This window comes from Vigna radiata, unplaced genomic scaffold (genome assembly GCF_000741045.1).
Source record: "Vigna radiata var. radiata cultivar VC1973A unplaced genomic scaffold, Vradiata_ver6 scaffold_339, whole genome shotgun sequence".
Lineage (NCBI taxonomy): Eukaryota > Viridiplantae > Streptophyta > Magnoliopsida > Fabales > Fabaceae > Vigna > Vigna radiata.
This window is the reverse complement of record NW_014541819.1, coordinates 21,292-33,816: the sequence shown is the minus strand read 5'-3', so window position 1 is coordinate 33,816 and position 12,525 is coordinate 21,292. Positions and strand designations below refer to the sequence as shown.

At 37.8% G+C, this 12,525-nt stretch overlaps 1 protein-coding gene across 1 annotated transcript; it reads left to right on the top strand.

The window, feature by feature from the left end:
* Nucleotides 1–520: 520 nt before the first annotated feature.
* On the top strand, nt 521–8,736 carry LOC106778394 (kinesin-like protein KIN-4C). Its single transcript, XM_014666354.2, has 27 exons — nt 521–820; nt 909–1,055; nt 1,155–1,307; nt 1,387–1,631; nt 1,933–2,072; nt 2,266–2,390; nt 2,720–2,756; nt 2,840–2,931; nt 3,052–3,168; nt 3,256–3,369; nt 3,514–3,597; nt 3,687–3,891; nt 4,188–4,288; nt 4,458–4,556; nt 4,633–4,746; nt 4,820–4,936; nt 5,042–5,122; nt 5,396–5,467; nt 5,537–5,621; nt 5,710–5,741; nt 5,951–6,036; nt 6,386–6,457; nt 6,561–6,788; nt 6,974–7,118; nt 7,248–7,325; nt 7,433–7,993; nt 8,076–8,736. Exons 1-27 carry the CDS (start codon nt 701–703, stop codon nt 8,502–8,504), a joined length of 3,879 nt encoding a protein of 1,292 aa, XP_014521840.1. The 5' UTR covers nt 521–700; the 3' UTR covers nt 8,505–8,736.
* The last annotated feature ends 3,789 nt before the right edge of the window (nt 8,737–12,525 follow it).

Below are 12,525 nucleotides of genomic sequence, written 5' to 3'. Positions count from 1 at the left end.
AAATTATACTGAATCCTATTTATAAAAATTGCAATCACATTAACAATTATTTGTTATATCAATGCCAAATCAAGTTTTCGAATTAATGCTAATAAAATAAACTATAAACTATAATCAATTTTGTCAGTGATTTTAGTAAATAAAATGTTGACATCCAATAGTACTAGAAATAAAATTGTCTTCAAATAAATATGTTTTTAAGGAATAAAAAATTAAAAAGAACAGTTCAGTTGAAACAAAAAATCATAATAATTATTATAATCGAAAATAATTTTAAATAAATTTATTGTAAAGTAAAAAACAAACAACAGTGTGGCATATTTAGTTTGCATATGGAGCTAAAGGCATTAATGGAGTATGCTTTAAATAATTATCCATTTTTGGGTGGGGTTTCTATGTTTGCTTAATATTTTGACCGTTGGAGTTTCATTAACATTCATCCTGGCACGTGACCCAAGCGTGACTAAGGTTCTAGTTTGAATTCGGATCTAAGGGCCGTTTTTCTCAAATCCGTTTTAATCTAACCCAATACATCCATATTCAAATTCGCAGTCATTACCCTCTTTTCTCTGTTCAAAATTAGAACACTTTGCTCTTCGTCTCACACTCTTCCTTCAATTTCTTTCTCAGGCTCTTCTTTCTTTTTCGTTCCTCTCCTTCGCATCAGGTAAATCTCGAGGATTATTCGAATTGGTTAGAGATGGAAAACCACGATGCGCTGCAGTGCGTCCGTGTTGCTGTCAACGTCCGGCCTCTGATTACGTCCGAGCTTATGCTCGGGTGTACAGATTGTATCACCGTTGTTGCTGGTGAACCTCAGGTAGAAGTGTTGTGCATTGAATCTGTTGAAATTTGTAGGCATGTATGAATTTAATGTGTAATTGTTCTTGTTGTTGGATGCTGTGTAGGTGCAAATTGGGTCACATGCTTTCACTTATGACTATGTCTATGGTAGTTCGGGATCTCCGTCGTCTACAATATACAATGATTGTGTAGCTCCCCTTGTAGATGCACTTTTTCACGGCTACAACGCAACTGTTCTTGCTTATGGGCAGGTATACGTCTTGCATATGTTTTGACTTTCGATACTTTTTATTTGAGAAATTTTTGTTGTTGTTATATCTAGTTTGTTTTATCTGTGTTTTTATTCTCAGACCGGATCTGGGAAGACATACACCATGGGCACCAATTACACTGGAGAAGAAAATGCAGGTGGTATTATACCCAAGGTGATGGAGACAATATTCAAGAGGGTTCAGACTATGAAGGAATCATCGGAGTTTTTAATCAGGGTATCGTTTATCGAGGTAATGAATAATGTTGATGAATTTATTTATTTTTCTGTAATTGTGGTTAGGATTTGAACATTGTATATCTTGATTACAGATATTTAAGGAAGAAGTATTTGATTTACTTGATCCCATTCAATCTAGAGGGGATGTGGTTTCTATTGCGAAGTCTGCTGCGCCCAGCAGAGTTCCCATTCAGATTAGGGAAACAGTGAATGGGGGAATAACATTGGCTGGAGTTACTGAGGCTGAGGTAAAGACTAAAGAAGAAATGTCATCTTATCTTTCTCGTGGTTCTCTGGCACGTGCCACTGGGAGTACAAACATGAACAGTCAGTCAAGGTAAATTGGGGGTCAATGTTGTTTAGGTTTATATTATTTTATTTAAATTGATAAAATTCACTCTAATATACAGCTTATCAAAATTTACATATCTCCTACTAGAGAATTAAACTTTAAAATAATTTTATTCCTCTCATAATCTTCTATCTATAAAAATAACTAGACATAATATAATCATGACTTATAAGCAATATAATAATGATAAATACATAATAATATAATAATGATGATAAATAATCCTAGTGAAGTAGAACCTTACTTTATTAAAGTATGATGACTGTGATTTATGCTATTTGTATAGTCGATCACATGCTATATTCACAATCACTATGGAGCAAAAGAGTGGTGATGATGTCTTGTGTGCAAAACTACATTTGGTAGACCTTGCTGGTTCTGAACGTGCAAAAAGAACTGGTGCCGATGGCATGCGTTTGAAAGAAGGTAATCTGTTGTATGTGTGAGACATATTGTTAAAATTAGGGATAGCATTATTATACAAATATAGGGTATTTCATATATTTCGCTCATCCCAGTATAATTTTTGAAATCTTACAATGCATTTCTGCTACTCGCTAAGTTTTATAAATGCAATTTTTAAGCTATTTAATGATCATTTAGTTTTTCCATTGTCAAGGCATTCATATCAACAAGGGTTTATTAGCTCTTGGGAATGTAATAAGCGCACTGGGAGATGAAAGAAAGCGAAAAGAAGGTGGCCATGTGCCATATCGGGATAGTAAACTAACAAGACTACTACAGGTTTGCAGTGTTTGTTAAAGCATTACGTCTAATATCTTTATTTTGAACAACTCTGCCTATAATATGTATGATTCTTTCTATTTCTACATCTCATCCCATGACAGATGGAGTGATGACTTCTATGCTCATTATTTAAAAGTATTGTTGGGAAAAGAAGTATGTCTTTTATTTTCTTCGGAAGTATTGTGACTCCTGTCTTGAAACTCGTTTTCAAAAGTCACTATTACTGAAAATGTAATACTAGATTTTAGTTGTAGTGCATACTTATGTGATTTCTATATTATGGGTTCATGTATCATCCTGACAAGGAATTGGCTAATGATACGCAGGATTCTCTTGGAGGAAACAGCAAAACTGTTATGATAGGTACAATACTTGGTGGATTTCGAAAATTTTACACTTTCATTTATTATCATATGAATCATCGAATTTGTTTGGGAATGCTGCAGCATGTGTTAGTCCTGCTGACACCAATGCTGAAGAGACATTGAACACTCTGAAGTATGCAAACCGTGCTCGCAACATTCAGAACAAGGCAGTCGTAAGTGTTCTCAATGTTTTGTTTCATTTTGTCCCTTTCTTTAATTAAATTGTGAGTGACAATGACAATCCTTCATGTGGTAGCTCAGATGTTTGACGATTTTAAATTTTCTTCTTTTAGATTAATCGTGATCCAGTGGGAGCTCAGATGCAGAGAATGCGAAGTCAGATTGAGCAACTTCAGTCTGAGCTTCTACTCTACAAAGGTGATACTGGAGGGGCATTTGATGAACTTCAGGTACATCATAATTTTAGGAAGTTTCTGAAGTTGATCCCTCCTTTTGCCGAGTGTAGGTTTCTAATGTCCTGTTCTTTACTCCCTTAGATTCTCAAACACAAAATATCCCTACTTGAAGCAAGCAATGCAGAATTACAGCGGGAGCTTCAAGATCGACGAGTTACTTGTGAGAGTTTAGCACAACGTGCATGTGATGCTCAGGTCTTTCTCCATCCTTTTATGTCCTCAACTCTAATAGAATCTTAGGTGATTTGTCAAAAGATAAATGTTGTCAGTTGCTTCCAGTTTCACTTCTGTGTTATTTGCGATCAAGTTGCTCCGTCTAACCCAATATGTTGAATTTAGGTTGAAAAAGACCGACTGGTCATGAAAATAGAATCAATTCGAAATGGTAAATCTTGGGATGAAATTGAATCAAATTCACACGAGGTTTGAACTCATCAGGTCATTGCTTGTGCATAATTACAATTTTCTGATGAAGCAATCCACAACTGACTCGTGGTCTGACCTCATTCTAGGATTATGACCTGGTGAAATCTTATGTGTCAAAGATCCAAGATCTGGAAGGTGAATTGCAGCGTTTGAAAAATTCGAATGCAAAATCTAGACATTTTGATGACTGGGTTGACACAGATGATAGTGGATTCGGGTCAAAGAATGTTTTATTTGCATGTGGTAATGAGTACTCTTCTGATTGTGAAGCCAAATCAGTTGACATAGCAGGTAGAGCTTTGGAAGTTTTTATGTATTATCATACCGTGTATCTTTTATTTTTTTTGTTAATCCATGACAGTGATGTAATTGATAATATTATTTCATAACAAATTCATTATGCTTGAGATATGTACATGAAATATATGAGGTAATGATGACTGATTTCTCAAAGCCAGACTTTGCAACCACATTTAGACTTCTTGATACCCAATCTTTTTATATGTATTTTTGCTGTCACTGTGAATTGATATTTATTCCTAAGTAACAATAGATAATTTTTTTAACTTTGTGCAACCTGTTTGCAGATGATATGGAAGATCATGCAAAGGAGATAGAACACTCTTCTCTTCAAGAAAAGTTGGATAGGGAGCTCAAAGAGTTGGATAAGAAACTTGAACAAAAGGAGGTAAAAATTTCATGGAGAGATTGAATATTTTGTTCTGAAAATATTTATAGCCTTTTAAATTTGACAAAGTTTCAAAATATTGGATATATGCATTTTATTACATGTTAATATTGATTTTAGATGTTTTTTATGCTTAATGTTTTATATTTTTATTTTTTTTATGTTGAAGGCTGAAATGAAGATGTTTAATAATGCTGATACTTCAGTTCTTAAGCATCATTATGAAAAGAAAGTTCTTGAGTTAGAACAAGAAAAGAAATTTTTGCAGGTATTTGATCTCCGCTACCTTGAATTATATTGCGTTTAAATGATTGCTTTTATAACAACGTTTGTATTTTTTGTAGAAAGAAATTGAGGAACTTAGGTGCAATCTTGCAAATATTTCATCTACTTCTGATGACGGAGCTCAAAAGTTAAAGGAGGAATATCTCCAAAAATTAAATGCTCTTGAAGCACAGGTGCTCAATTATTTGGGATGTCTTAACTCTGAATGGCCACTCCGGGTGGTGAACTGATTTTTTGTTTTTCCAGGTCTCTGTGCTGAAGAAGAAACAAGAAGCTCAGGCTCAACTTTTGAGACAAAAACAGAAGAGTGATGAGGCAGCTAAACGACTGCAGGATGAGATTCACAAAATTAAATCTCATAAGGTACGATGACCATCTAAGGGGACTTTGTACTCAGTTTGTAGCAGAAATTTGTGCTTTGTTTTTTCTTTTCATTTAGAGTCATTATGGAATCTTTATTTTCTTCAGGTTCAATTGCAACATAAGATTAAGCAGGAATCAGAACAATTTAGGTTATGGAAAGCTTCACGTGAGAAAGAAGTTCTCCAGGTAATTTCATCACAGCATAATTTTCTTCAACTCTTTTAGCAACTAATAATCCTTTTATTACTCCGTTCTTCTGTAATTGAATAGAGTGAAAAATATACTTTTGGTATTCGTTTTTCTGTTCGATAATAATAATACACTGTTGTCTCCGTTTATATTGTTAGAGGTATATAGCTTATTTGCGACCTTCTGCTTGTAAGGAATGACAGCTTTTGTCTAATTTGAAAGTGATCAGTTATTAGTGAATCTTCTAATACACTGTTTTTCCATTTTCAGCTTAAAAAAGAAGGAAGGAGGAACGAATACGAGATGCATAAGCTGTTAGCATTGAATCAGAGGCAAAAGATGGTAAAAAGATTTTCAAATAACTTGTTCTCGTTGTAATGGTTATTCCCATTATTCATGAGTTCATTACAGGTATTACAAAGGAAGACAGAAGAAGCGTCCTTGGCTACAAAAAGGCTAAAAGAACTCTTGGAATCTCGAAAGACTTCACGTGAAAGTATGACTTACGAGGTTTACTGTGCCACATAGCTGTTTCTCTATTTTGTGAACTTGTTAATAACTGGCAGTTCGTTCTTTATACACAGGTGCTGTAGGTGGGAATGGTCCAGGAATTCAGGTACTTATAATACTATGCTTGTGATTCACAATGACGAAATTGTTGTTCTCTTTAAAAGCAATTTTGCTAAATAATCTACCCTTTTTCTAATGTGTACGGTGGCCATTTAGGATAAGTTATTTTTACTATCATAATTCCGTCATGCTATTTGGTGGAGAATGTCTTGGTGTTTTATTTAGTTAACTCTTAACATTTGCTTCTATTTGAAGGCTTTGATGCAGGCAATTGAGCATGAGCTTGAAGTCACAGTCCGAGTGCATGAAGTACGTTCAGCACATGAGCGTCAAATGGAAGAGTATGTTCTACTTTTTCAGCTTTGATTTTTCAACTGAAACCTTTAGACTGAGTAGGTTGTTATACCAGTTAAATCTAATGAGCTTTAGACTGAGTAAGTTTGAATAATACGGTGAAGACTTACTTCTAAAAGGCAAACTGCCTTTTATATCTGCCTTTTTATGTTAATTTCACTCAGCTCTAAATTAAACTATGGACTAGAGAGATATTGGTTGAAGTCATATTTGTATTTATTCCAATTTGTAAGCAAAGTTTGCTCACCTATGTTTTGTCTATATGATTTGAATTTAAAAAGATGAGAAAAGTTGAACCAATTTACTGATTATCATGTCACAAACAATTCATTACAGGAGGGCTAAAATGGCCAACGAGATTGCTAGATTAAAGGAAGAAGCGGATATGATGAAGATGAACAATTCAAGGTGAAAAAGCCTTGCAAATACCCGAGGCATTAATTTATTTTACAATTTTTGTTTTTTGAAACATAAAATTCACAGCATCTTCTTGCTTGACTGCTAATTTTAGTGATGGCGTCGTATCAATGTCTCCGGGTGCAAGAAATTCAAGGATATTTGCTCTTGAAAAAATGATAAATTCTTCTTCAACAACATTGCTCTCGATGGCATCTCAGTTGTCAGAGGCGGAAGAGCGGGAACGGGTTTTCAGTGGCAAGGGACGTTGGAACCAAGTCCGTTCCCTGGCTGAAGCTAAGAATTTGATGAATCATTTGTTCAACTTGGCATCTTCCTCTAGGTAGTAGAGCTTGTCTTCAAGTTAAATTTTTGGTGATTACAGTTAACCAAGTTGCCTATAAAATTTAAAGTTAAATTATCTATGGTCTGTTAATATGCAATTTGTTAATCTGTAGAAAACTGACTGTAGTAAGTTATCTTTTCTCATGATATGACTGAACTTTTTCCTTTGCTTTTCTATTTCAGGTGTTTATTGCGAGATAGAGAAGTTATTTGCAGAGAGAAGGACATGGAAATCAGAGATCTAAAAGAAAAGATAGTAAGGTTGAGCTGTTCATATAGACAAGTGGAAAAGCAGAAGTCTGAACTTATTAATCAGTTGAAGTTGCTGGTTAGTATATTAAGCTTGAGAAATAATGAAACTTTTTTTTTTCTCCTTTCCAACTTTAAGCTGCAGTTTTTAAATTGAAGAAATATTGGTCCTGTGTTTAACCCTATCATTTATTTAAACTTATGACAGAGTGCAATGAGATACTCTGAATCTGAGGGGTATCATGACATGAATGTCGGAGGGCATAAATATGACTTGCGCAAGATGGTAGGTGTTTGCATATCGCTAGATATCTAATAAGCCTGCTATGGATTTATCTAATCTTGAATAACTTCTATGGTACTATAGTTAGTGACCATTTTGTCATCATTTAGGAAAACCGGCGATCTACAATTTTACTAGAGGATATGGATTTATCAATATCAGATACAGAATCCGATGATTATGTTCCAGAAGATGTCACTGATGATGAATGGGTACAGTCTGTGAAAAAATTACACTTTAAGAAAAGAAAGTCTAGAAGCAGTGTAAGCATGGAAAACAATCCGTCAAATATCAGTTCAGAAGATGGGAAAGATAATTCAACAGAAGGAAATGGAGGTGCATCTGGGGAAACTGCATCAGATATGTGCTGCTCTTGTAGTAAATCTTCATCTTGCAAGACAAACAAGTGCAAATGCAGAGCTATGGGTGGCACTTGTGGGAGTTCTTGTGGTTGCCTAGTATCCAAGTGTGCCAACAGATCATCAATCTCAAGTGAGGCACAAGTTGAAGGGAGTGGCAATGATTCCAGCATTGAGGAAGCAGACAAAAATCGCCTTCTTGCTGCTCAAGGTGCTGAGTTGCTTCAAGGTGCACTGGTTGAGGGGCCAGCTGATGCCCACCCTGATAATCATGGTCCAAGAAAACCCCTTTCTGATATTGGAAATACACTGGTGCGTCAGTCATAAATCATCAGTCTTGTTTTATTATTTTATGCTTTTACTGGATCTTAAGACCAGCTGTTTCTTTTTGCAGGCCAAATCAAACGCCCAGAAGACTAATCAAAGAAAGAAATGGCGAAAGTCCACAGTGCCCACAGTAGTAGTTGTTCCAGATCCACCGTCCACGCAGTCAGATAATGCTGAAGTCCCCAAGAAAGAAACCAATAGCATCAGTGAACCGAACATATCTACGAATGTACCACAAAAAGTTCTCTCTTCTAGACCTGAAAATGTTCCTGCAGCCCCAAAGGTTGAGAAAAACGTAACTGAAACAGATATACCTTTGAGAATACCACGAGCTATGCGAAAACAGGCATCATCAAATGGTGGTGGTCTTCCACTGGGGGACGTGAATGGTAGTAAGCCTGAAGAATCTTTCAACAAGGAGTCTGAAGTAAGTGAAGCTAGAAGTCCACTGAAACAAAAAGGAACCCTGGAGAAAGAGAACAGTGGACGTTATTAAAAGACCATAATCTAACGCAATCACCATATTCTTATGGTGTATCTGTTGTATCAATCTTTCGTTTGCCTTCAGCAGACATATTTTATTTTGGCTTATTTTTTGTGGCTTATCAGAGATGATTTATCCAAAGAATTCTGTGCCGGTGCTCGTCGTGTAGTATATAGCATTGGAGTGAAATCACTTTGTATGATATGAGTTGAGTTTCGTTAATATGGTACTAATGATTTTGAACGTAGAATTAATCAAATGCTAGTAATTGTGAAAGATGAATTTTTTGGCCCTTGCAATTTCTTTGAACTTTTTAAACGAAAATGCTGGCGACAAGAAAGTTAATTTTGCTATGTGGTTATGAAATTGTGATGATTAATGATTAATTCGAATATCCTTCACTTTAATTAAAAGAAAAAAAAAACTTGAATGACTAAATTTCGTTAGAATTCATACCATTTAAAGTAGTCAGAAGTAAAGGTATGTATGTTGTCTTTTTAAATAATGTAAACTGGCGGTAAATTTATAGATAAATGTTATCAACTTTATTTTTTCTTATTAACATTTTCAGAATTGATCAATTTAAGAAGGACCAAACATATTTTATCATTAAATAACTTGTTACTAATATTTTTTTTAAGGATAATTCAGTGATTGTGATAAACTACGCCTAACTAAAAATCATTGGACATGTTATTCGATAGGTAACCCATTCATGTTAGGATCTGTCTGTAGATAATTACATTTGAGACTAAGTTTAGTGTGGATCATATTAAAATTGGTAACAAGTTATCACCATGTTAATTAAATATAAATAAGGAACTTGTTTCGGTATAAATTTACTGGGACCGAAGGACTAACCTCAATAACGTCGTTTTCTGTTTTTCTGTCTGCTTCTCCTGATTTCCGAACGTACGTCTTGGCGTTGACTTCAGCCGCACGGTGATCTTCTAGCTTTAACCGGGGGGGAGGTACCTGAAAAGGCACTCCGACGCTCAAGTTAGGCGTGTATAGAGAATTCTCCGTGGGAGAGAATTGATGAGATGAGAGATATGCTATCTGAACTGCGAGTGAAGTGTATTCAGAGAACGTACCTTGTTTGAAGTCTCCCAGCCCTTACTTATAGGCTTTGGGTTGATATGAGATAAACAAAATATAAACAGAATATCAATAAATATAAACTGATCTTACTTAGCATATCTTTGCTTTCTGTTAAGATATGTCCAGTAAATATATCTGAATGATATATTTTTGTGGATATCATTTACGCTGGCCATTTACGCTAGCATTGGGCCTTGAGCCCAGTAAGATTGTGGCGCTATAGTGGGCTGTTGGCCCGCTAGGACCGTTCGGTCTTTGGGTATTTCCGGCCGTTGGAATTATACCACCGTACATCATCCCCCCCAAGTCTGAGGCAAAGGAAGGCGTTGGCCTTGGTTTGGCCGAAGGGCTTAAATGTGCTCACCGTTCAGTATTTCAATGATTTGCTGTGTGTAAGCCGAGTGATCTTACAGCTTATTTGAGTGACTGGGAAACGACATGACGAACTTGTCGTTTGAGCTTATAAGGAGGTCTACATTTCCCGCGCTGAGGGTAACGCTAGAGTCGCGAAAAAGAGGCCGTTAGATGAAACACATCTAACGGTGCAGACGATGCATCCAGTTTCGTAACCTCCACGCTTTTAATGACGCAAGGAAGTGAAACCGTTTTCATTTCTGTCTCTGGCACCTTTCTCTCCAGGCTTTCCCTCTTCTTCTTCGAGTGTCTTCTCCTGTCGCGCACCCATTTCCAGGTAACAATGTCTTCCTCCCCTGTCCTTTACTATTTCTCTGATAATGTCGAGGAGGGTCATGGCGACCCACAGGTTGCCCAACCGGTGGTTACTGGTTGTTTCACTTCCTTACTCAGCGGGGATAGGGTTTTTGTTCATGGAGGAGTGGATGTTGATGGTCCTGAAGAAGGTTGTTCTCCTTCTCCGAGAGAGTATTTATGGGCTTCCCGGGAGGTTGGGGAGCAGGGGAGTTCATTTGGGTCTCGAGAAACGCTGTTGCGTTGGGTAGAGGATAACTGTGTGCTAAGGAATATTGGGTACCAGCATGCCCTTAAGTTAATGGCCTGTAGAGACGATGAAAGGGTTTTCCACGGGGAAGATGTGATTGGAAAAAATTGCTTTTTTTATGTATATGCCCTTTCTGTATGATATGTATGTGAGACTCCCCTTGACTAGGTTTCAAATGGATGTCCTCCGATGCTTGAACGTAGCCCCTTCTCAGTTACACCCGAACGGCTGGGGCTACATTCAAGCGTTCGGTGTGTTATGTCAAGCCTTAGATGTTGAACCGACCGCTAAAATATTCTTATTTTTCTTTAAGACCCGCCCTAATGCCAAGAAGGGTTGGGTGTCTCTGACGTCCATGGCCAAAAATGCTATCTTCAGTTTATTTGCCAAGTCATATAAAGACTTTAAAAACCACTTTTTTAAAGTGTCAATTACCGAAATGGGTCGGCCGTTCTTTTATAATGATGACGGGAACTCTAGGTTTCCCCTATACTGGACTAAGAAGCCTCGTACCTTAACCTCTTGGCCCGAAGAGGATATGTCTGATGTTGAGCGGAGAGATCTGGACAGGTTGGTCAAGTTACCTCGTCCGTTCTCCTCCAGGAAGCTGGTTAGTTGCCTGAGATACAACGATCTGAAATCAAGGGTTTTTGGTAGGTCTCTTTGTCAACTGTCTTTTACTTGCCTTTTGTGAATTGTAATTTTGTGTGGGTGGTGCTATTTTGCAGAAGTTATGGCCAGAAGGATCGGTCGTGATTGGTTTAGGGAATCGCAAGCGGTGGACCAAGGGGTCGGGCTACAGACCGCACGTTCAAGCGGGACATCCTCCACACCGGCCACTATAGTGCATATTGATGACGCTCCTCCTTCTCCAGTTCAGCCTTTAACTCGCAAGAGGAAGGTACCAGCAAGCAGTGGTGCTTCTAAGGGCAAAAAGACGATGGCGGTTCAGGAAGAGTCAGTTCCCGAACGGGCACTTACCCTTGGGTATGGATGATCCAGGTTTCGATCTAAGGCACAAGATCGAATTTAACTTTGATGCTGCCGAGGAAAAAGCGATGGCTGCGATGTCTGAGCAGCAAATGTCCGAGTACCTACTTCATCATATTTTACGGTGTGGAGCGGCGACGTATAAGATGGCTTATGCATCCAGCCGAGGGGATGTTCAGAGTGAAGTAAGCCGGCTGAAGAAGGAGTTGGAGGATGCTCGTGCTGCTCATGCTAACTGTGCAAAAAATGCTGAAGAATCTGCAAAAATGTTAGCTGAAAGCCATTCGCTCAACGAACAGTTGAGGAATGCGAGCCTCCGGACGCAGACCGAACGGGACAATCTGCTGAAGGAACTGGAGTCGGCTAAGAAGACCGTGGCGGAAGCGGACGCTATCCGAAAAGAGAGAGACGCTCTGAGGGCGGCCTCGCTAGAATGGAAAAATACCGAGGCGGAGATGTATGCGGCCATTCGCCAGGAGCATACAAAAGGGTTCAAGAAGGCGCTGAGGCAGATGGAACGCTTAGCTAACGTGTCGCCTAGTGCCTTCGAATTTGATTTGTACAAGGATGTTTACCTTGGGGAGATGGTTCCGATTGGAGATATTCCCGATGGTACTTTTACTGAAGAAGGGGATTTGGCCGAAATAGAAGCGGGGGTCGCTCTTGAAGAGCCGGCAGAAGAGGTTGCTGAAGAGGAGGAAGAAGACATTAATGCAGACACTTAGGATTTTCTATATGCCTTTTGTTTTTGTGTTCTTAAGTTGTAACATTTCGTACTCTGTTCGCCACTTTGACTTTATTTTCTCGCTTGTTGTTTTGAATGTGATGCTCCTGCTGCTTGAGTTGATCCTTTGCTTGTAATGTTTGCTGCTTTACGATTTGAGTTGAACCTTTGCTTGTAATATTTTCTAGATTGAAAAATCTAAGGGGCATGGCGCCCGGTCTTTTTCTAGATTGAAAAATCTAGGGGGCATGGCGCCCGGT

Bases quoted from the DNA above. Each gene is read 5' to 3' on its own strand.
- LOC106778394 (XM_014666354.2), top strand. From the start codon at position 701: ATGGAAAACCACGATGCGCTGCAGTGCGTCCGTGTTGCTGTCAACGTC. The intron at 3,598-3,686 runs GTTTGAACTCAT...ACCTCATTCTAG, and splicing joins TTGAATCAAATTCACACGAG to GATTATGACCTGGTGAAATC. The intron at 5,468-5,536 runs GTAAAAAGATTT...AGTTCATTACAG, and splicing joins TGAATCAGAGGCAAAAGATG to GTATTACAAAGGAAGACAGA.